The sequence below is a fragment of the Diadema setosum genome, chromosome 17 (assembly GCF_964275005.1).
Source record: "Diadema setosum chromosome 17, eeDiaSeto1, whole genome shotgun sequence".
Taxonomy (NCBI): domain Eukaryota; kingdom Metazoa; phylum Echinodermata; class Echinoidea; order Diadematoida; family Diadematidae; genus Diadema; species Diadema setosum.
In genome coordinates this window covers 24,624,164-24,650,066 of record NC_092701.1, presented here as the reverse complement: position 1 = coordinate 24,650,066, position 25,903 = coordinate 24,624,164, and the positions used below count along the sequence as shown (strand labels likewise).

Below are 25,903 nucleotides of genomic sequence, written 5' to 3'. Positions count from 1 at the left end.
ATGGATTGTAATTATTTATGATAATATTGAAACATTATACAATCATTATGACTACGATTACTATCAAGACTACTACTTCTACTACTACTACTACTACTACTACCACTACTACTACTACTACCACTACTACCACTACTACTACCACTACTACTACTACTACTACCACTACTACTACTACTACCACTACTACCACTACTACCACTACTACTACTACTACTACTACTACTACTACTACTACTACTACCACTACTACCACTACTACCACTACTACTACTACTACTACCACTACTACTACTACTACCACTACTACCACTACTACCACTACTACTACTACTACTACTACTACTACTACTACTACTACCACTACTACTACTACTACTACTACTACTACTACTACTACTACTACTACTACTACTACTACTACTACTACTACTACTACTACTACTACTTATACTACTACTACTACTACCACTACTACTACTACTACTACTACTACTACTACTACTACTACTACTACTACTACTACTACTACTTCTTCTTCTTCTTCTTCTTCCACTCTACTACTACCACTACTGGTATTTCATTCTTGTTATCATTATTATCAGCTCAAGCAATATGATCTTACTACAGTAAAAAAGACTGCACTTCTTTCCACGGCATTTCTATTATGGCCCACCATTGTCAAACGAAACTTGTGGGTGAGCAATTTTTTTTAGATGTGAGCTAACCATTTTGGGTAATTTCAGTACTTGAAAACAGGTGAAGTAAAGAAGATGAATGTAAATAAGGCTTTGTTACCTTGATGAAGCAGAATCTGATGTAGGGCTCTCCCAGTGACTTGTGTTCCTGGCTGTAGAATGCACTGCATGGGATGGTGGCAACTCCCTGGGGAGAAAGAGAGAAAGAGATACACAGATGAAGAGAAGATATATACAATACAGGGGGGCATTTCATGAAGCATTTTGACAGATTTTTTTTTTTTCTGAAAAACTGGTAAGCTACTGAAATCCTTGCATCTGATTGGTTGAGAGGAAATTTGTCATGACAAATCACTTCATGAAATGCCCCCCCCCCCCCGATAGATACTTGTAAAAAAAAAATAAAAATAATAGAAAGATTGACATGTACATAGCTAAGATAGACAGATAGGTAGATAAGATAGACAGATAGAAAGATAGGCATATGAATAAGATATATAAAGTTAGGTAGATGACAGAAAGACAGAAAGACAGCCTAGGTGCTGCTTTATGTAAAACAAATATGAACTACACGACTGCCAGATGCACTGTAAAACAAGGTATTTTTGCAGCATGAAATTTTTGTGAATTGGAGTCGACAGCCCTTTTGGCACCGTGAAATATTCACCAATTGCCAGTGGCATTCAATGCATATAGTGTAGACAAGAACATTTACACACATTTTATTTTTGCGAATCGTACTTCGATAAGCGCTTATAATCAAAGCCAACTGATAAGAAATAGTCATCAAAATGCCAGTACCTGAGTCTTGGTGAGAAAACGTACAAACTTGTAGTCCTCTGGTCCATCTCCAAACTCACTCACATCCACGCCTATCGATACAAGGCAGAGAAAAACACAGAGAGTGATTACAATAACATTGATATCAATGAACATTATACATGCATGTAGATGATTTATACGAACAATAACATGTAGGCACATCATGAGTATGAGAGAAATAAGGCACAGACAGACGTTCAAATTAAAGCAATAAAAACTCTAGGATTCTTTGTGCACATTGCTTTCTTGATAGAATCAAATTTCACCACATCAGTTTTTCAGTGCATCATACTGCCCTTCCTAGGAATACAAATTGAGATAAATGGGGTGGGTGGGAGGGGGTGATCCTCTGTACCATATGCATGTTCCCAATTTTTTTTTTTTTTTTTTTTTTTTTTAAAGGAAAGTGGGGTATATTTCAGAGGCTCAATGCCGGGAAAAAAAATTCTGAAAAATTGTTGAAATAGGTTTTTTTTGTTTGTATTTTTCCCCGAAATATTTTCAATTAGGGGTAGTTTTCAAATCTTTCCTACACAATCCTGACATACGGTACCGAATGGGGTTAGTTTCAACCCCCCCCCCCCCCCAAAAAAAAAAAAAAAAAAATCCATAATGGGCGTGCAGCTTCCTGATGCTTGCCCAGATTCTCCAAAATTTGCTTCCTGTACATGTCTTACTGCAAAGCATGCTGGGCTGGTATTCTTTTCGCAGGACATTTTGCCACATGCACTGCACATACAGTGTACGTCAAGCTGCTTGTGTACACGCTGGCAGACTTCCCTTTGAAAAGCCCTTGACAGGGAGGTAATTTTGATGGCTTTCCTTCCAAAAGCCCATGATAGGGAGACAATTCCTAACCCATTTTCATCCTTAAAAAGGGGGTATCTCTAAGAATCTGGAAGAAGCATATCGTCGCTCGGGTGACAAGACATTGTATCTGAAATTTGGTGAAAATGACTTTTTGGGATTAATGGTCAAATAATAGATTCTTGTCGGAATCCCAACTGTTTTACTCCAAAAATGAAGCCACCAGGGCATGTCAAAGGAAAGGCTTTCCCATTCGCTCCAGTGCTTTGGCTGCCACGTTTTTTGGCTCTCCTGAACATTTGACATTTTGTAAATACTAGGTCTTGTCGCCCAAGCGACAATATGTGTATGGCTGAAAGCCTGAATTGGGGGGGGGGGGGGGTGGGGTGGGGTGCAGGAACTCACCTAGATGCCCATATTTGGCCATCATGAAGTAGCCCCCCTCCGGCATGATGGGGATCAGGCTGCACTCCTTCAGGAGCTTGGAGATCTTCTCCCGCTTCTCTTCCAGCTCTCGCGGCAACTCCAGGAAGTAGCAGTCTGGCTGGCCTAGCCTGGAGAACTCCAGCTCAAGGCCCCTAGCAACCGCCTCCTGCATAGCAACCAGATGATGCAGAGAAAGTAAGACATAGACCCCATTTACACATATGACTGACGCCGGCGTGAGGCCGGCCTCACGCTGCCTCGAACGTAACACACAAGTGGACTGACGGCGGCTTGAGGCCGCCCCAGTTTCGGTACACCTCTGGAGGTGGTTTGAGGTCGGCTTCAAGGCGGCCTCACGCCGCCTTCCAAATGTGTAAACACAAAGCGGACTGACGCCGGTTTTCCAGAGTCACATGATCATCACGGGCTTGTGCAATAGTGCAGATACGTCATCGTTCGTGAATTTGTTGACCTCAGTATTGCTCGTCAGAAATCTGAACGCCGAATGACCAACTACTCGTACAAATAATCAAAATAGTGTTTTTGTTTTGTGATTAATTTTGCTTCACTGGAGTCCTGAACTATGCTGTTTTCTGCTTATTCAGTCGTTCTGTATCTTTTTTTGTGTGTGTGTGTGTTTGTGTAGAGTCTAACTTGTAAGGTTTGTATTGTTTACTTCGTATGAGCTCCGTATTAACATCATCAAACTTCATAGCTATGAAGACAACGCGTCCGTAAAAGGAGAACAGATATTAAAGTGAAAAGCGCTAAAGTACTATATTAGTGGCGAAATCGCATAATGAAAATCACAGGATTTGAGATCGAACACTATGACCGCACGAAAAGAAATAACATGGAGAGACTCGTGAAAGCCTCGCCACTCAGACCGGCCAAGCCGCTGTATGTGTAAACGGGGGGTATAGTCGAGCCGACTTCAAGGCGGCGTCCAGCCGACCTGTCTGCTATGTGTAAACACACTTTCGACATTTTTTGGAGGCGGCTAGCCGCCGGCGTGAGACCGACTCGATAAAGCCGGCCCACGTATAAATGGGGTCATAGTGGTGTATCAGTCCATTCAATGTGGTTTGTGTACAAACACACACAAATATCTGTATCTCAAAAGCACAGTTCATCAAATGACTAGGATTTTTTGTTCTGTTTCGAGGGGTATACAGTAGGAAAGGGAAAGTGGAAAATGGATGAGGACAAGTTGAAGGAAAGAAAAGAAGAGGGGGATGGGGAAGGGGGCGGGGGCAAATGTAGAGTTGGAAGGGGGTGGGAGAGGACTTCTGAAGGGGACAAAAATGTAAATGCTGAGTAGTTGAGAACCAGCAGAGGACAAACTAACAAGGAATTCATTTACAAGTTTGGGTTTGTGATACATCTAATATTTCATGTTAGGTGCATAACTGGAGCACACTCTTAAATATTAATACAGATTACAGAGAGTGGCTGAACAATGAGCTGTGATCTGATCACATCTTTTCACATTACCTGAATGAGTGTCGGACATGTGTAGACACAGTTTTGATGAAGAGTCTGGCAGTTTTTGATCAGGTGAGGGGGCCCTATGCTCCATCCAAGCTGGGGGAAAAAACAGAGAGAGTAGGAAAAATGAGTGCCATTTGCAAATTATTTTGATACAACACACTTGCAGCTGCGAGGTTTGTTTGTTTTCTTCATAGATTGCCATATGTCCTGAAGTAACCACAATAAACTGAGCTTACCAGGTAGGTCAATAAGATAACTTTCACAAGCCTACACATAAACAGGAACTGTACAGGCAGCATGATTATTTTTTATCACATTGACTGATATGGCTCCACACACCAGCTGTATCTCCCCTATATAATTTCAGGTGCATACGGCTCTGTACCTACACAAGATTTTGCCAACTAAACTTGCAATTTATTGTTGTGTAATCAATCCTTCCCTGATGTACAAACTATCCTGAAAATGCAGAGAATACTTGTGGAGTTCATGTGCAGTATTTATGTACCTACATCTGCTCTTGACCACTAGAATGACCATCAACAGCTTTATCTCCCATTTACTAACTCTGTCTGGTCATTCTGTAGTTACTGCTTAGGTAAGAAACTTCTCAGTGTAACAGAGATCACACCAGGATTTTACATACAATATCATTAAACTGGGAAAAACTTGTATCTACACACACGCAAAAAAAAAAGCTATTGGAAATAAAATCTCATTTGAAATTGAAATTGACATTGACATTGAAAATGCAAAATTTAAACAAAAAATCAACAAAAGCAGCAACATCTACTCATCATATATGTAAATGATATTTTCTCTCAATCCCTCTCTTCTACAAAAATAGTTGGATGGCACAGTCCTTTGATAGGGAAAGTATCAACAAATTGGAAAGGTATGACCCTTGAGCACACATGGTCTTTCCCTTCCCCCAAGAATTGCAAACTTCTGGTGGCCTTGACACAAGACTAACAACATACAGGGGGATTCCCCTAGAACTCACCTTCCAGCCTGTAGCACTGAAGATCTTTCCTGCACTGCACACTGTGATGGTTCGGTCCCACATCCCAGGGAGGGTGGCTATGGGGAAGTTACACAGAAGAAGTATTTGTTTAGATTACGTTTTATTCATATGCCCATGAAAGCTGTTGGGTGTCCATCTTACTTGACTACCTTCCCACAGAAAAGCTTGATATCATTTTGCATCACCATATGAAATTAAGAGTCCGAAGGGTATGAGAATTTTTCAAGTAATGCACTGAAAAGGATGTACATGTCTAAACAAGAAAAGGCAGGTAACTTTATGCTTTCTTTGAAAGAAAAAATTGACTGTTGTACAAGCAAATAGTTTTATGAAGAGAGCATACACGTACAAGCAGCTTCAACACAAACTTTGCATGATTTTCTCTCAAATAAAAAAAGAAACAAACACAATTACTGAAAATAACTTATGTCTTAAGACAGAGCATACAATTATGGAGATAATTACTGACAAAAAAAAAAAAAAAAGCTTTCATTATGGCAATTTTTAGTTCAGGCTTGTTCCCACAAAGCAGCATACCAGACACCATCTCTTCTCTCCAAAATCACCCAATGGCTAATCAACTTCCTGTAATCTCCCCTCGTCATTCCGCCATGCTCACCCATTCTCGTGAACTCATTGCCAGAGTAGACCAAGTGTTCGTAGACCTCATCACTGATGCACATGACGTCGTGCTCCTTGCACAGGTCAGCGATGACAGTCAACTCTTCTTTACTGAAGATCTACACAAGACAGGCCAAAGATTTGCAAAATGACCTTCAGTGACAGTATTGGTTGTTCAAAACAAAGGACATGCTGATCATGTAATCAAATTGAATGATATCAATCAATGTACAACAGGTACAGACTGAAGTTCCTTATAGTATGGTCTTACATTGCATACTCTTGTCAAGCATGCCTTCACCTTTACATGAACTGTACAGCTTCGATGTATCATTCTTAAGTTTCATAAACAACACTTGTGTCATCCAAAAATGAAGTGAAAGGGGATTAAACCCTATTGAAAGAAAGCAAAGAAGAAAGAAAAGAAGAAAGAAATACCCTTGTTCCCATTCATGAAAAATAACAAAAGGAGTTACTACATATTCAATATGAGTATAGACTCTTGTAATATTTTTGAAGCAAACAGGGGTGCTAGCATTTCTTCTGTATTCAGCTTGACCCACATATGGCTTTAGGTTTACTTCTGACAAATCACAATATGTACATATTCCATGCGATGGACCCTGGAAATGTAGAATCATAGATGTAACTTGTGGGAAATGAAAGAGAGATAAGTGGCAAAGACACAATTTTCACTGCTAGTCCCAGAAGAGTATGCGGTGCAAGCACAGTCACAAAATGAAGGGGGTAAAGGTCACAATGTACGGTAAGTGTACTCAGACCTAGCCTTTGTCCCAGGCCTAGCCTTAGTAACTGCAAGAGAAGCAAGCCAAGGGTCATATTCAAACCACCTGCAAGTAGCAAGCCTGAGTGAAAGGGTCGCAGGAAACACATCCCAATTCCTTGACTTGTGCCTTTGAAGTAGTGAATTTCCCTACCATTGCTTGGAAGCCCCCCCCCCCCCTTCCCCCCCCCCCAAAAAAAAAAAAAAAAATCACTACCAATCTGCAGATCTGTTTAAAGAAGCGCATGCCTAATACATCTTGCACTGTAGGCCGAAGGGCCCTGGCAATTTACTGGTCAAAGTGACTAGCTGCATCAGTCAGTGAGTGAATTATTCATCAGGTTTGGTCAAGGTGACTAACTGTACTAGTCAGTGAGTGAATCCTTCAGCATGAGTGATGCACTAATTATTGGGCTTTCTCCCAATCATCACATATAATCACATACAAGGGTCTCAAGAGGCCCCCCTCTCTGATGACTTGCACCCAGCTTTGGCTATCTTCGCTCATGACTGTCAGTGCTACTAGTGTGAGGACTAACTAAAAAGGCTAAACATGATGGTGACTCCACATTTACTCCTGCAACACTTGTTTCAGTCTTATTTTCTCCAAGGATTTAGGGTTATGGTTAGTGTTGTGATAGGGTTTAGGTTTAGTTTGATGTGAGGATTGGGATTAGGGTTAGGGTTATGTTTGTGGATAGTTTTTATGTTTGGCTTAGCGAGCAGATATTTCATACATGTAGGACTAATTGTCATAGGAGCATATGTCACAGAACCAACCGTGACACCACGACTGACCTTCCCAAGTGGGTTGTTGGGATTGTTGACTATGATGGCCTTGGTCTTCTTGTTGAACAGAGACTTGAGTTCGTCAGTGTCCAGGTAGAAATCTCTGGTCGAAGTCACCTTGTCATGTTTCTGCACACGAAGAAGAAGGTGACAACATCAATGAGAATATCATCTTTCCTATGCAGCAGAAATATGGACTTGATTGGATTTAGAGATTGTACAGTACAGATCACTTTAATCTGTAGCAAAAGTTTTTATTTGTTTAAATATCGTGTTTGGTCACAGCTCTTGAACATCACATCTGTAGCTGTATTTTCCATGCCTTCAGCAAATATGGAAGTGATAAAAGAGAAGGTTGTTGCTATCACTGTCCAAATCAGATTTGAACTAAATTAATCTGCATTCCTCCCTTATTGTTAACCCTTCCAGGAGAAAATTACACCTTCCAGTTTTTAATCCATATTTCAGAATATGAACATTCATAGGAATGCAATGCCATTCTGAAGTCACACAATTGATAAAGAAGAAGAAAGATGCCAAACAGAGAGGTTAATATGTAGGCTGAAGCCTTTTCAGTCACACTGCATCAAACGTAATACCAAGGAAGTACGATATAATATATCTCCTTGCATAACCACCAACAAAAATAATTCATCTTGTGACGGAAGTCTTTAAAGGACAAGTCCACCTTCGTATACATGTGAGTTGAGTGAATGCAGCAATATTAGTAGAGCACATCACTGAGAGTTTGAGGAAAATCGGACAATCCGTTCAAAAGTTATGAATTTTTGAAGTTTCTGCGCAGTCACGACTGGATGAAAAGACTACTATAGGCGGTAATGTCACATGCATACAACAATGTAATGAAAATAAATAGAGAATTTAACCAAACTTTACTTTTTTAATAAAGCACACATTTCTTCGACTCGTTACTGACAAATATCAAGGGAAATATTATTCCCCTTGCCTTCTGAAAGAGAGAAGTCGAGTGTTCTTTTGTTATGCAAGAAGAGTGAAAATATGTTGAATTTTCTTTATACTTTCTTTGTATCATTGTGCTCAAGTGACATCACAACCTATAGTAGTCTTCTCATCCAGCAGTGACTGAGCAGAAACTTCAAAAATTCATAACTTTTGAACGGGTTGTCCAATTTTCCTGAAACTCTCACTGATATGTTCTACTAATCTTGCTACATACACTCAACCCACATGTCTATGAAGGTGAACTTGTCCTTTAATATTCAAAGGTGCTTCACAGCTAAGAGAAGACATATAGTCCCTGTATTAATTCCATGTTGAGCTCTCTATAAATTCATGTTGTGACTGATATCATTATGACATACATCCTAGGATGAGGGATGAGAGGACATACCGGTCTGAGAGGGATGAACCGTGGCACTCCCCGGGCCATCCTCACCATGGGCTCATAGCAGTCAAAGAACGGCTCGATGATGATGCACTGGTCCATTCAAAATGGTAGGGTTACGGGGATAATCAAAAGTTGAGAAAATCAGTGAGTTTCTTTTCCTCTTGATGAAAGAAGTATCATCTGAACTGATATCAAGCTGTGATAAATATTCTCAGCTTGAAACCTGTGGGTAAAGTTCTTCTATTTCTTACAGCATTGATGCACAAACCATCCTTTCAATGTTGTCATCTCTACACTACCCCACAGTATCTTATTTTTAGAGTTACATATACTGCTGGAATATTGTGTCACTTACCGTTGAGGTCAAAGTCAATGCGTCTATGTGCAACATCATAATTTTTATGATATCTGTCATTACATTATTACCATATTCTTTTCACTGATATAATCACAACTAATATCAACCCTAGGTCCTTGGCAATATCAATTTTTGAAGAACATATTCATCACCACCATCACCGCAACCATATCTTCATCATTGTCATCACCATCACCACCAACACCATCATCATCACCACCACATCATCATCTAATTATCACCACCACCACCATGACCACCACCACCATCACCATCACCATCACAATCACCATCACCACCACATCATTATCTTAATTATTATCACGACTGCCACCATCGTCATCATCACCAGCATCATCGTCATCATCATCCTTATCGTCATCGTCATCATCTTCATCATCATCAGTAGCAGCAGCAGCATGAGCAGCACAACCACCACCACCACCACCATAATAACCATCATCAAATAATAATCATTATCATCACCACTATCACAACCATCACTACTATACCAATACCAATACCATCATCATTATCACCATCACTACCATCATCATAGGTCAGTTGTCACCTCATCTCCTGGATTGAAGTGGCTGTTGATGGCGTAGTAGAGAGAGCCATAGGCCCCAACGGACACCAGCACACCATTCATGGGATCCACCTCGCGTCCCATGAATTTACTGTACAGGGCTGCGATGGCATTCACGAGCCGTATATGGCCCTGCCGGAAGAAAGAGTGGTACAGAAATTATTAATATGCTCCCAGTGATAAGTCTTCATTGAAGTTATCTTTGATGATTTTTCACCATTGTTGCTGTACAATATAGCAACATACATGATGTATCTACATGGATTTGCAGATAGGAATTTCAGTCAAATTTATTTTTCAGGGACAAGAAATCTCTTGGCCTTGTTTCTCCAGAAGGTATGAAAAATAAAATTTGCTGTCACATATCTCAGTAACATAACAAAAAAATATGGACTTTTCATAAAAAGTGAAGATCTACAAAATTTCTTTTATCTTTTCACTATGTCTTTCTACTATTGTAAGGCCAAAAAAAAAAAAATTGTTGCATTGGCGTAACCCGCCCGACCCTAAAAATTCCGCCGACCCCATGTTTTTTTATTATTTTTTTTGCTATCGATATCAAATATCTTGTTGATTGCGATCGCGATCGCACAAACCCGGAAGTGGAAACGGCTCTGGGGATATCGGATGTACGAGGGAGAGATCTAGCATTCAGACTGCGATGTATTGTGCACAGTTTTGCCATAGGTTTCTTGTGTGGAGAACTTACACGAATCTGTATATGTGGGACTGTAATAGAGATCGCCGTGTGCGATGAAAAGATCGTACATATGGGTCAATTTGCATCTATCTTATCTAAGTCAAAATAGTAAAATATGAAGTGAAAACATTCAAGATAGGGATTTCAACATCTTTAAATTCTGTGAAGGGGTATAATTCCAGTAATATCGGCCTCATAAATGATTTGTAGAATAGATGAACACAGCACATTCGGTTCAGCAGTTGTAACTGTTTACTGAGCTGAGCACGAGTTTTACACGTAAAATGCAGGTAGCAAAAAAAAAAAAAAAAAAAAAAAAAAAAAAAAAAAAAAAAAATCCGCCCGACCGACCCTATTTGAAAATCTCATGTTACGCCAATGCAACAATTTTTTTTTTTTGGCCTAAACTTAGACATTTTCATGGCACATTAATTTTCACACTACTTCTGGCTAGCGCGAATTTTAAACCCCGCAAAAACATCTTCTCAATTTTCTCTACTCATTTTGAATGGCATGAAAATTGAGCAGGGCCAATTCAAGAACCCACGAATAAGTTCTTGAGCTTCTCAGCGCCAAAAATGAATCCCGCCAAAATATCAACATTTACAGTATTGTGATGTTACAAATCGCTGTAGAGTTCCCATTATGGATGGACTGTCTGATTTTCCTACAACATTCAATGAGTGGCACACTAAATTTTTCTGCCTTTGTTGAATCCACATGAAGAGTTTGGGTAAACTGCCCTTTAACATGCAGGTCAGAATGATGAAGAACTCTCCTAATACTCACATAAGATCGTGTGTACTGGTTCATGAGCGGGTTGGAGCTCGGCTTGAGGATGTCAGTGAGGGCCTCGGTGACAGGGTTTGGTGGGGCAAAGTCCGGAAAACCCTGGCAACGTTGGAAAAAGGGTACAACAATTATTCACAACAGGCAGCCACAGATATTACGCACTACTTTCACCACACCATGATGGTTTAAAAAAATGGTTAAAGCTGACGAAAGTTTCAGCTTGAGTACTCACAAGTTTGAACTCTCTGTAGTTTCATTTATGTTTATGCAGGGTAGTTTGTTTGAAGAGTCTTTGGCAGGCTGAAGGAAGATTACTAAAATGCATTTTTCACATATTGTGCTGCTTCGGTATGTGTTCATAATTAATCGATCACAATATAAAAGATGAGAGATTATCCTCTCTCTTTCTCTCTCTATCTCTTTCACTCTATATATTTGTGTCACTGACAGTTTCCCTGATTCACTTACAATTAACTTGTCATAGTCTGTTTGTTTCGCCTGAAGTCACAGCAAACTGTTCATACATGGAGTCCTCCACGGATCTTGAGATGCCCTCATCTTCTAGAGTAATTCACAAAATGAACAATCTATGCTTCTCTTGTGAATTCCCCTTTTCCATATAGAGTTACAAAATAAAATTGTATTGCTTACTTGTCTATTTATCAAAGAACAGAATTGATATCATTATAATTGTATCCATGTTTTGTTGAAACTTATGTGATTCAAAGTTCCTCAAAATATCATGTACTCAAGTAAGCATTACGTATACTGCTTTGTGTCACTTTATGTGGAAATAAAATCACTTGAATTGAATTGAACTTAAATACACGTATGTAAAATTGAACACTGATCAAGATTACATGTACAGACGGGACCAAAACAAATGTCTGAAAAACATATTATTTCATGCAGCAAACCAATCCCACATAAACTTACCTGTCCCAGGTTGATTGCCTTGGCCTCAGTAGCAAGCTTCCCAAACTCAACCCTGAGATAAAGACACAAAACACAAGACACCGTACGGAATGAATACACAGCGAAAGCATTTTTTTTTTTTTTTTGTTCATTCCTTTCATGATATTCACAAGATCAACAGATGTCCGTGTTGATCCAATGTTATGGTTTTCATGCAGCTCTGCCTGGTGGGTTATTTGCTCCAAAAAAACAAAAAACAAAAACAAAACAAGACAAAACATTGCAACTGATTTCCAAATTGCCCTACAGTTGTACATCGACATAAATAAGCACTGAATTGATCAGTGTTTATGTAGTAGCCATGATAAAAAATCATGTCGTAGGTTCGAATCCCACTCGAGTATGTACGCCCATGATTTTTTTATCATGGCTACTACTTAAACACTGATCAATTTAGTGCTTATTTACGTCGATGTAGGGCAATTTGGAAATCAGTTGCAATGAAAACATCTCGACGGAAGAATTTCATGAATTTAAAGACAAAACATTGATTACATTAGTTCTTGTAGGTAAACTGAGGCTTAGAAAATAAAATTAACCCGTTGAGGGCGAATCCCGCGTATACTCAGGCAGGTGTTCATGGGAAATGCATGTTATAGTGAAATCAGTCCGTCCTCAACGGGTTAAAAGGTTTTAAGGAAAGCAGTTGTCACCCTGTGCTGTCTATTCCTGCACTAGAATACAGGGTTGCCCCTTTCCTGTCAATGGGAAGATTGAAGACCTTACAAGGACAGCACTGATGTTTTAGACATTGGGGGGGGGGGGGGGGGGATACATGTAAGCACAAGTATGTATGTTTTTGTTTTTGTTTTTTGTTCCAAACTTTATGATAATCTAGAAGTATTGCTCTTTCACAATATAGGAAAAACTCAATATTGACTAGGTTGACCTGTTTTACCTATTTTGAGTTCTTGCACAAAATCAGTGTGTGCGACTTTATGTTGGTTTTGTGATGCACAGTCACATAAACACAGCAAAGATGAATGAAAACCTTGAAAAAAAATATAAATAACAAGAAGCAGCCAGCAAGAACAACACTATCACTACCGCCACTGCAAAAATGACTGAACTGCTTACCACACACTCCCCTCCAGTCCCCGAAGGTGCTCCGCTGTCTGCAACCGACCTGTCGCCATGGTTTCCTGAATGGGGTAGACAAAAATATGGTTTTCAATTTATCCAGGGTATATAGCTCCTTCAGTGTTGACACTGCTCTGCCAGAAGGTCCTGCCATCATTATTACCCTAGCATTACCAGGTACCTATTTATACACCTCTACGGTCAAGAGGGACATTGTACACTGTAGGTATACATTATCGTGTCCAGGGACTAATTACTGTACACAAGTACTGGACTGGATTTGAACTCTGTTCCTATGATTGAAAGTTAGGGGGTCTTACCAACCATGCCACAGTGCCCTTTCTGAAAATGCTTTGTTGATTTTGTTGTTGTTGTTGTTGTTTCATGCTAGCACAGAGATCACTGTGCATAGAACTCCTTTCAAGTACCGTAGCACTTTTTCCCCTGATAATAAATATTGTAATAATTTTTGTCAAGATGACATGTACATACTTGTGCAACAAACCATTCAAAGATAAAAATCACCGAGTATCTCTCGACTATGAAGAGAAACGAACAAGATTAAAACCAATGCAGTGATCAGACAAACTGACAGCATAGAGTCTATAATATCATTTTGATCAAACTGGTGCCAGTTTAGTAGTTCTGGTAAAGCAGAAAATATCAATATAAAAGCAATGACTTGATCTGTGAACCTATCAGTTTTACAACACACACACACACACACACACACACACACACACACATCCAAACATTCAAATAACCAGCAATAATGGACACTATTTGGGATCTCCAGAGTCAAGAGATACTTTGTCCATTATATGGCTGGCCGTTAGACACAAATCATCACTGCCCTTTGACTGCCCTTATTTGACTTCCTTTGCCTTACCATGTCACATCCTCTTGTACAGGTCTTTTCTCCAAACAGTCCTTTCACGGACTACATATAAATGGTGATAATGCAAACCTCTCTTCCTTTAAACTTGTTTGTTACCGCGATATAGCATTTTATTTGTGTGTGCATGTCTGATGGTATAAAAAAGAAGACACACTGGCTAAGGAGAAAAACCCAGGTTGAACCATTCAATGAGCTACCAGCATGAAAATAACTCTACATTCTCAATGAATTTGTCATTTGTAGGCACTTTTCACAGACTCCTTTGCAAATCAGACCTTTCTGTGGCTGAAAGGCCAATCCTTCCCATGAGTAGAGAATGCATGAATACAGGTTACCATCCTTGACTGATTAGAGTGAGACAATGAGAGGGGGTGAAGCCGGGGGAAGGGGTGGGGATGGTGTGGAAGGGGTGATGGGGGAGCTTTGACAATCTTATTACACAATACTTGAAGTAAGTTGCAAATGGTGCCATCTTGAGCATATCTACAACTGTAAGTTATCGTTTCAATGCAGAGCATAATATATAAATGTAAAGGCAGTATTAATACATCAAACTAGACTTTTTTTTTTTCCTTTCTGGGTTTCTAGTTTGTTCGTTTGTTTTTTGTTCAGCGTGAAAATTTTATAGTTCATCAGAGTGAGACAGTTAATACTGTGGGAGTCTCACACAGATTGCATGAGAGTTGGCAGCCCTGTAAATGAAATAAACTCTTTAATACAAATATAATACCAGTTATCTAAATGCCTAAATTCTGACCAGAAAATTATGATTTCCTTTCACATTATATTTCATTGACAATTTTTTTAAGGAATACTGACCACACAGCTGTATAGCAAGTACATATGACATTTTGTAGTAAATTCCAGAACTTAGCATGCAATCAATCTCTATGGCATGTACAAGTAATACATGAAATGAACAGCTCTTTGCAATTCCCCCTTTAACAGGACGAAGTGTCAAATGATAAAAGCACATCTGGACTCCGAATCTAAGGCCCAAAGTCTAATGGGGCTTCTGACAAAGTTGTACCGCTGGTAATCAGTCATTAACGTCATATCAAACACATTATGATGGACTGTATACTCATACTACTGTGTACCTATGTCTGTATACTAATGGAACAATGTGATAAGCATGTCCTGTTATGAGTATGCAGTGCTAATGATGGATTTCTGAGTAAAATTTACATGTACATGTATATCAGTGTACATGCTGATCAGTTTGATCTACCCTGGGCACTCATACCAACTATTTAAAAAATTCTACTGACATTGTACATAGAGATGTCACCAACATGTCTGAAAGAATAACAAGTATTAAGGAGAATAGAATAACTCACCACAAGACAAACAACCATGAAGCCAATTACAGAATCCATAGTATAAAAGCTGTTATTTTTGTGAGGGTTTAATTTTCACAAATTTCGCAAATCACAGTTGGAATGCGAATTTTAACACCACGCGAAAAAGTCACTATCCATTGTGGTCATAGTGCACTTACAACAGCCTGGGTGAAATCACAAAAACAAAGTCTTGCAATAATCTCTGTGACCTCCTCACACATTAAAACATCTATTTGCAAAAATAACAGCTTACTGTAAAACAAGGAATGTACGCATGCATTTTAATTGCGCGAATTTTGCGAGAGCCAAGATTCGCGAAATTAAAATGCACGCGAAAAGTCTTGTCTACACTATATGCAATGAATGTTGGAGGCAACTCACGAAAATGTCATGCCACGAAAAAGGCCGTCGGCTCCAATTCGCAAAAATTTCATGCCACAAAAAATATCGTGTTTTACAGTATACAGTATTATAAATTCCATAATATACCCGTACTGTACAATTATTTGGGTCTCGCACTGAATATATCGCTGAAAACACTTCAAGCTCACGAACAGCTTGAGGTAATTTTTTTTCCATGTTTACAAAGGGGCTATCAACATTTCATTTCAGAAAAAGAGGGGAAAAAAGAAACAATAAACCAGGTACAGTATATGAATGAAGAAATGACTAATTGATTTCATACATAGTATATCAGTCATGTGATAGTTACTGGACAGTAGGAGTCATTGGGTAGACCTACTTGCTTGTATGGCAATCACAGGTACTCATCTAGATTAAAATTAACCTTGAATAATTGTATCAATCATATTTAACCCGACTGCAGAAAAATGACTGTATCATACTATGCAATAATATCACAGACTTTTCCAATGCTATGTTCTAAGAACAGACCATCTAATCCAAGTCTCACACCTCAGGCATAAAAGTCAAACCTCAGGGGTCTCTCTGATCACATGCCTGACAAGATATCGTGATTTTATCCAGAAATTTTGATGTGGATGAAACTTTTGCAAATTTCATTCATGAGGAGCCAAAACTGTGAAAGTAAAATGCACAGGAAAGGTTTGTTTGCCCAATGCATACAATGCCACTCGTTAAATAATCAAATTTTCACGCAACAACAACAACAACAAAAGGCTGTTGGCTGCAATTCGTGGATATTTCTGGTTTTGCAGTTTTTTTCTCACACCTCACTAAAAAGTTACATTTTCGGACAATATTTTCCTATCAGAATAAGCCATACATGCACCAGATCACACAATTTGCAGCATTGAAACGCCAAAACTCCTTACCATGGGTGGGGGAATACCCCCTCCCACGCCCTCCTGCCTGCGCTACAAGCAGGTTGCTTTGCTCCCTCGAGTGACGCAGACATGGCACACAATCTCAATCAAATGTAAACTGCCATACACAGCCCTGTCGCTGTACAGAAGTTGCACAGCATCTGGTTGGGCTAACTCGATTCTAGCTGCATTCTAACCTTGGCAACTTTGTAGCAGTGCTCATGCAATGTTGGTACGTTCACACAGAAGAAAGCTCCGGTAACTTTCATCTACTCAGTTGTGAAAAAAAGGTGGAGTCAAACTGACTGGTTGGACACTGAAAAGATCAAGATCACACAATATCCAACCTCTATCTGAATGTTGTGTGATAATAGTGGTACATGTACTGCAGAGTGTGCCGCAAACTTTAACAGCTGCAGAGTGAATGCAGTATACCGGCACGCACATCTGTTCAACCTGACATGTGAGATGTAGCACATTTAAATCACTATATGCAATATTAGCCTTACCCTTCAACTGAATGTAATGAAATAGTCCAATGAAAGAATATTCTTAATTTCAGTTGACACAGTCAGTCACACCAGTGCAAAAAGAAGATTTTCACAAGAGTAACTTCCTTTAGTCTGGATTATATACTCACTCTGAAACTTTGTGCAAAAATTTTCTCTTGCCCAGTACAGTAGCAGTAGGACTGTAAAGCGGTCACATGCACAATTTTAATACTAACACAGACGGCACCAGGTACATGAACTCAGAAGACCAACAAGCTGACACACACAAACACACACACACAATGTTCGCTACACAAGGTGCACCAGCGCACAAAACCAGGGTAGCAAAACAAGGAGGTGTGTCTCCCATTCAGACTGGCCTCTGATATACATTGTAGCACCTCCTCCCCCCCCCCCCCAATTCAGATTGCTCTAGAAAACATGAACAATCTCTGTGTCTGTTGAAGTCCATACAGTACACGTCCTGGGGGTGTTTACTGAAGAAGAACTGGTGATCAGTTCTTGTGCTGAATTATTGAAATTCTGATAAGTATAGCAGTGCACATCAGAAGTGATCACCAGTCATTCATAAGTCGATCATCCATAACTTTAAGAACATCTTTATGAAACATCCCCCTGGTATACATTATTGCACTATGAATAGTACAGCTACATGTACTGTAAGTTCTTTGTTTACCAGCATTCGGGAATAGGTGTAGGGGTGGGGATAGCAATGAGGGTAGGGGTGAATAATATAGAATACGGTACACAAAGATTGGGATGGGTGCATATCATAAGCTAATAAGAAACATAACTCCAGTAACACTGACTTTCTTAGAAAGAATGATTTCCATCAAATATTGAGAGTTGAATAGTTCAAGTTTCATCTACGCACAGCTGTACTTTAGAGGAAAAAGAAAACAATGAAATAACATTATTTTGTGTTTTCCTGAAACAGTGATAGTGACCAAATGCATGTAATATATGATGTGATGATGTCATCACCTCACTACTCTCTCATTGATTTGTATCGTGATCATGTGACATACAAATCATTGTTCTGTCAACATAGTAGATTATCAGCAACGGTAACTTCCTTCCCCATAATACTCACACACTTCAACTCTAGATGAAACAATTTGAAGAAAAATTAATGTTTTTCTTTTCTTCATGGCAATAATCATATATATATATATATATATATATGTGACCCGCTACAACAAAATGATCCTAAAGTCGGGCGAGGTCGATTATTTGAAATTTGCATGACACAATTCCCTAATCTTTCTGCTTTAAATTGATATATAACACATCTTATAAAAATAATCGGCTGCGGAGATATCGATGTTTAAAAGAGAGCATGTCGACGCGTCTGGGAAATCACTGTTTCGAGAAAAGCGCCCTAAAAGTTCTCCTTGCGATGCAATCACGACCAAGGGACACGTAAGTCAGTATTCACCTCCGGACAATAGAAGGTAAGCCCTAGCAACCCCCGCAATGCTCATTCAAACACAGCGTCGGCGGTCTCCTCACCGACCAATCAGTGGCCAGGATTCCAGGAGAGGCGGCTGGGCATAGCGCACCCCGCCACCAAGCACCAGTCGACTGGGGAGTGTGCGAGCATCACGCTTCGGTTAGCGGCAAGCAGCAAACTGACCAATGAGATCACTCTGGTCGTTGTTAGGGGCGGAGCCTATCTGCGGCGCTCAATCCAAATGTTCGAACCAGTTTCTGCTTCGTTGAAACGCCAAAAAACATGGCCCAGAAAAACGCTATTTTTTGGTCTTTCCTTTCATCATTTTGCTTCAAAATTTCGAGAGATGATAGAAGACATGTCAGACTCTAATAATATGTCAAATTCAGAAAATCGTAAGTTTTGACCAATTTTGATGCTCTGACTTCAAACTCGATTTTCACGTCTTTGACCGAGCGCGACTTTAGGACCATTTTGTTGTAGCGGGTCACATATATATACATTTTTTTGTGGGTTTTTTTTTTTTTTTTTTTTTTTTTTTGCAGATCAGTGTGAGGGACTTGTGAGGCATAGGACAGCAGTTAATCCATCTTCACTGCATGCAATGTGCATTAAATTGTTGTGACTGCTGACTATTTTTGTCTCAATCAAGACATAGGAAATTATTCAAATTCATTAAATTCTTCCACTGAGATGTTTTCAATGCAACTGATTGACAAATTGCCTTCACTGACGTACTGAAGTGATCAGTGTTTTAGTAATAGCCATGATAATAAGAAATCATGGCATACATACTCGAGCAGGATTTGAAGCAACGACTTCCTGTATACGCCCGTGATTTCTTTCATCATGGCTATTACAAAGTTAAAACACTGATCAATTCAGTGCTTTTGTATTTACGTCGATTCCATCCTACACTGTAAGCTAAAACACTGATCAATTCAGCGCTTTTGTATTTACGTCGATTCCATCCTGATACTATGTTGCTTTGTATGAGAACAGAAAAGTCAAGGCTGTAGATCAGTGAAAAGAATTTTTGGGGAAAAAAAAATCAAACTATATACATTTAAAAAGTTATGAATTCTGAGAGTTTAAAGAGTCTTAATTAAGACAAATTTGCAACTCTGTGTGATACATAGATACAAGATAGGTGTTATATAAGTACACAAAAATTGACAAATTTTAACATTTCTTCTTCGAGACCTGGTCTTGGTATCAGGACAGACATTTTTTTTTTTTTGTGTGTGTGTGTGTGTGTGTGTGTGTGTGTGTCTTCCTCAGCATTTCTTCTGTCTGTGCCCAAATATCAGTATTTGAAAATATGAAAAATTTATTAAATTTTGTGTACAGAATAAATAGAGAGAGCTGCTTAACACCAAGATTACACAGAGTTGCCTATACAGTTGTATGTCTTACTCTCTAAACAGTTTTCATTATTTTTTGCATATAAATGTGACTAATTTTTTTCCCTAAATTTTTACTGATTAACTTGTCTGATTTTTCTTCTTTTTGATAAAATCAAAAATCAATATAATATCAGGATGGAATTTCCCTTTAAAGGGGAATGAAACCAAAATGAGGATTGAGTGAATGCAGCAATATTAGCAGAACGCATCAGTGGAAGTTAGAAGAAGATTGGCAATCTCTTGAAAAGTTCTAAAATCTTTAAATTTTTAGTGCCGCCATCGCTGAATGAGAAGTTAGACTACATGTACAACACTTTGTGATGTCATGCATGGAAAACATACACAAACTAGAAATATCGCTATGGCGACTGGTATGCCTCCGCCATAATGTATGATTCTCCTAATAGGTCTATAGTATGTCTTGACAATGTGTGATGACAGTTTCATCTAAGCGGCAAAATATTAAGTTGACATGTTGTCATGTGTTAAATGTTCACTTTCCTTGAACTAGGCTTAATTGGATGAATGGCTACATTTTCTAAGAGAGCATGTATTTGGCAGATTCTGGGACTTTTACTTGACTTTTTACCCTTTTATAAGTCTCTATGCATTGAGGTATGTACAGAGAAAAAGTGTAATTTCTGTATTAAATAGTAAATTGTTAGCATCTTGACCTGGCTTTTGACCCTTGACCTTTGAACCTTCGACCCTATGACCTTAAAATTCCCAAGAGAATCACTGTCAGGCACAACAGGCATATATATTAGTTTCATGATGATACACCTGTACCTTGAGCCACTTCCGAGATATGGAGGAAGAAGTGAAATTTAGCACTTTCACTTGACCTTTGACATTTTGACCTTTGACTTTTTGGCCAAAAACTTCCCAGAGAATCTCTAATGGGTAATACACATTACACCAAGTTTCAGGAAAAATCCAGCAGGCATTGCATAAATATGATGGAAAAAGTGAAATTTAATGTGTTGACCTTGACCTTTGACCCCCCTGATCTTTGATCTTATGACTCCCAAATTCCCTTACACTGCCAGTCAGTACATGCATATTACTATGTTCCATGGAGATACCTTAAACCATTTCCAAAATATGGAGAGACAAGTGAAATTTCAAAATTTTCACTTTACCTTTGAACTTTGACCTCATGACCCAAACTCTCACTAGATAATCTTCATTGGGTATTACATGTATACACTAAATTTCAAGAAAATACCATCTGGCATTGCATAGATATGGGGAAAATAGTAAAATTTTGAGCATTTGACCTTGACCTTTGACCTTGAGCATCTGCACCCAAAACTTGATAGGGACAACTTCACTCCCTCATACATAGACCTGTTAAGTTTCATTACGCTACCGCTACCTCAAACAGATTTTTAGTTATGCTGTCCACAAAATTGATTACAGACGGACGGATGGACGGAAGGACAGACAGACGGACGGAAGGACGGACAACCCGAAAACATAATGCCTCTGGCGACACTTCGTGGCGGAGGCATACTAATATTAAGAAAATTCAACAATTTTTTAATTAATGAAAAAAGTACAAATTCCCATGACCTGATGATACTGACATACACCTGTACATAAAGGGTTGTTTCAGTTCTGCTTTCTGAAAGAGGCAAGTGAAGCAGCCTTTTATTATGCTAGAAAATTTAAAATATATGTTGAATTTTTTTTTATAATACATGTACTTTCTTTCGAGGGTTCTACAGGCAATTGGTTAAAAAAAAGTAAAACCTGGAGCAAAGCCTCCTATAAACTCTACAAGCTTGAATAGAATCTAACCAACACATCAGTACCTCATATTAGAGTCTGTAAGTTAACATGAAAGCCTGTGATAGAGACACAATGAAGAACAGAAGATAGAATGGATTCAACAAACAAATCATGGCATGCATGACTGCGATGAAATTGAATGCAAGTGACACAGACAAAGGAGACGTTTCACAATGATTACACAATGGACAGGTTCACAAATCAGGGAAGAACTGATAATGTGCGTGACAACAGATATCTATACAGTTTGTATGATCCAGGGCTGCACACTAACCCATTTTTTCTACTGGTCTGACCTGTCTGTGGAACCCGAAGGTACCCAGTTTTTCCATTTTTTATTGATCCATTCCTAAACTAGAAATGTCGCTTTGGCGACTGGTATGCCTCCGCCATAATGCATGATTTTCCCAATAGGTCTAGATAGTACATGTGGACACTGTGTGATTACATTTTCACAAAATTGGTAAAATATTATAATGACAAGTTTGTCACAAATGTGTTGAATGTTCACCTTCCTTGACGTAGGTTTAATTGGATGAATAGGAGAGCATGTATCTACATGTAGGGATTTAAGGACTTTAACTTGACTTTGACCCATTCATACATTTAGGCATTGAGTAATTTTCAAGGTACAGGTGTGGAGAAAAAGTGCAATTTCTGAATTGAATAGTAAATTGTTACCATTTTCATTTGGCCCTTGACCCTAAAATTCATAAGATAATTACTTTCAGGTAGAACATGCATAATATGTACTAAGTTTCACGGTAACTTGAGCCACTTCCGAGATATGGAGGAAAAAGTTAGTTCAGCACTTTCACTTGATCTTTGACCTTTTGACCTTTGAGGCAAAAAGAGAAAAAAAAAAAAACTTTCCAGAGAATTTCTATTAGGTTACACACGCATACACCAAGTGTAAAAAAATAACCCTGCTGGCATTGCATAAATATGAGGGTAATAGTAAAATTTTGAAGTCTTGCACTTGACCTTTGACCCCTGACCTTTGACCCCATGAACCCTACATTCTCTAGATAATCACTTCCAGTCAGTACATGTATATACTATGTTCCATGAAGATACCTTGAACAATTTTCCAAGGTACGGAGAAAAAAAAAGAAGTTTTAATATTTTTACTTTACCTTTTGACCTTTGACCTTTGACCTCATGACTCAAACTTTCACCAGAGAATCTTAATTGGGTAATACATGTATACACTAAGTTTCAAGAAAATCTCTTCAGGCATTCAATAGATATGGTGGAAATAGTGAAATTTTATGTATTTGACCCTGACCTTTTGACCTTTGACCTTTGACCTCACGACACAAACTTTCACCAGAGAATCTTAATTGGGTAATACATGTATACACTAAGTTTCAAGAAAATCTCTTCAGGCATTCAATAGATATGGTGGAAATAGTGAAATTTTATGTGTTTGACCCTGACCTTTTGACCTTTGACCTTTGACCTCATGACCCAAACTTTCACCAGAGAATCTTAATTGGGTAATACATGTATACATGTATACACTAAGTTTCAAGAAAATATCTTCAGGCATTCACTAGATGTGGTGGAAATAGTGAAATTTTATATATTTGACCTTGACCTTTTGACCTTTGACCTTGAGTATGCGCACCCAAAAGTTCATAGGCACAACTTCACCCCCTAATACACATACATGCCAAGTTTCATTAGGATACCTCAACAGGTTTCGATAGTTACCTTGTCCACAGAATTCATTACGGACGGACGGAAGGACGGACGGACGGACAACCCGAAAACATAATGCCTCCGGCACCACTTCGTGGCGGAGGCATAAAAAGTAACTGGTCCTACAGTGATTTTTACTGGTCCTGAACTGTCGGACCAGTGCCAGTGTGCCACATTGGTATATATATATCTCACATAGACAGACTGCTGATTTCGAGTGATTGGATTGCACACATGCATTGATTATCAGACAACAGATGTAGTCAACAAACACTGGGTTAGGAGTGACACACCTGTGAGGCATTGATTGGAAACACACAAAGCTCAACAAACTACGGTCTACCATCACATGCTACAGAAAGATGAAACATAGTCATACCCCCTGGTCAACTGTTCAATTTGACAGCAAGAGGGCAGTATGTACATTTGTAACTTGAGACAACAGCAGTACTGTAGTGTATATCCTTATAGCTGAAGATACAATGTACCGGTACACGTACAGTATGCACAAATGTTGTAAATTCTACTAGTTGCAGTGAAATGCCTGTCTGAAAAAAAAAAAAAAAAAAAAAAAAATCTTACAAACTCTCCGGCCAATGGGGAAACTTTTTGGGTGCTGTTTGTTCTTCCGAAGGTTCGATATTCCAAAGGTTCGTTATTCTGAAGGTTCGTTAATCCGAAACACGCAAATTCCCTATACCTAGAGGTTCGTTAATCCGAAAATGAAAAAGGGTTCGTTAATCCAAACATTTGTGGCGTTACTCCAAAGGATCGTTATTCTGAAGATTTGTTCATCCGAAAATGAAATTCGGAAAAACGAATCTTCGGAATAAGGAATCTTCGGACTGAAGAGCCTTCGGAATAACGAACCTTCGGAATAACGAGCTGTAACCAACTTTTTACACTCACAGCTAAGTCAGAGGTGCCAAAAAACAGACACAATGTCCAACGAAGTGCATAGATGCGTAACGTCGTGTCATGATGATGCATCAAACATTTCCTGGTTATGTTGTGTGTGTGGAAACACAACACACTACTAAAAGGACAAGTTCACCTTCATAGACATGTGGGTTGAGTGAATGCAGCAAGAGTAGTAGAACACATCAGTGAGAGTTTGAGCAAAATCGGACAATCCGTCACAAAGTTATGAATTTTTGAAGTTTCTGCTCAGTCACGGCTAGATGAAAAGACTACTATAGCTTGTGATGTCACATGAGTACAACGACATTAAGAAAGAATACAGAAAATTCAACATATTTCCATTTTTCTCCCATAACAAACGAACACTTGACTTCTCTCTAAAGTTCAGAAGGCAGGGGGAATAAAATTACATTTAACATACGTCAGTAGCAAGTCAAAGAAATTTGCACTTTATTCAGAAAGTAAAGTTTTGTGAAATTCTCTTTTTATTTTCCTTATATAGTTGTACGCATGTGACATCATACACTAGTAGTCTTCTCTTCCAGCAGTGACTGCGCAGATACTTAAAATATTCGTAACTTTTGAACGGATTGTCCAATTTTCCTCAAACTCTCACTGATGTGTTCTACTAATATTGCTGCATTCTCTCATTATGAAGGTGGACTTGTCCTTTAACAGTTTGCAACTGATTGACAAATTGCCCTACATCGATGTATATCATGGCTACTATTCAAACACTGATCAACTCAGTGCTTATTTACGTCGATGTAGGGCAATTTGTCAATCAGTCGCAATGAAAACATCTCGACGGAAGAATTTCATGAATTTCAACTATTAACAGTTGTTCTGCTGTGCACCTAATCTTTATACCCAATGGAAGAATACACAGCAAACAAACAAACAAAAACAAATTATATTTGCTATCATCGAAGTTTCAAAAGAAAGGAAAGCATACTATGACTTCTTTCAGTTTGAAGGTTCAGCTTAAGAATCAGGAAAATTGCAAACTTTTACAAGTAGGCCTATTATTATTTCCTTTCAAAGAGTCAAGATAAGAGATGCAGGGGCTTCACCTGAGGAAAAGAATCCACATGTCATTTCTATCAAAATTCGCTCATGCTTCAATTGAGTAGACCACATGCTTGTTGTTTGTATCAGTGAAAAGCAAAAGAAACAAAAAAGAAGGAAATGTTTTGGTTTTGGAATATAGGACAACTTTAATGCATTATACAGTCAAACCTACCTTAGCGGCCACCTGTCT

At 38.8% G+C, this 25,903-nt stretch overlaps 1 protein-coding gene across 1 annotated transcript in view; it reads right to left on the bottom strand.

Annotated features, from left to right (window-relative positions):
* LOC140240431 (kynurenine--oxoglutarate transaminase 3-like) overlaps window positions 1-25,903 on the bottom strand; it is a 31,602-nt gene that overhangs the window by 187 nt on the left and 5,512 nt on the right. The window contains exons 3-14 of the mRNA XM_072320199.1: window positions 13,323-13,387; window positions 12,207-12,258; window positions 11,268-11,369; window positions 9,761-9,910; window positions 8,835-8,921; window positions 7,472-7,591; window positions 5,888-6,008; window positions 5,248-5,324; window positions 4,248-4,337; window positions 2,733-2,919; window positions 1,500-1,570; window positions 799-885 (exon numbers count right to left, since the gene is read on the bottom strand). Coding sequence (XP_072176300.1) covers window positions 799-885; window positions 1,500-1,570; window positions 2,733-2,919; window positions 4,248-4,337; window positions 5,248-5,324; window positions 5,888-6,008; window positions 7,472-7,591; window positions 8,835-8,921; window positions 9,761-9,910; window positions 11,268-11,369; window positions 12,207-12,258; window positions 13,323-13,387 — 1,209 coding nt within the window. The remainder of the gene's footprint in view (window positions 1-798; window positions 886-1,499; window positions 1,571-2,732; window positions 2,920-4,247; window positions 4,338-5,247; window positions 5,325-5,887; window positions 6,009-7,471; window positions 7,592-8,834; window positions 8,922-9,760; window positions 9,911-11,267; window positions 11,370-12,206; window positions 12,259-13,322; window positions 13,388-25,903) is intronic.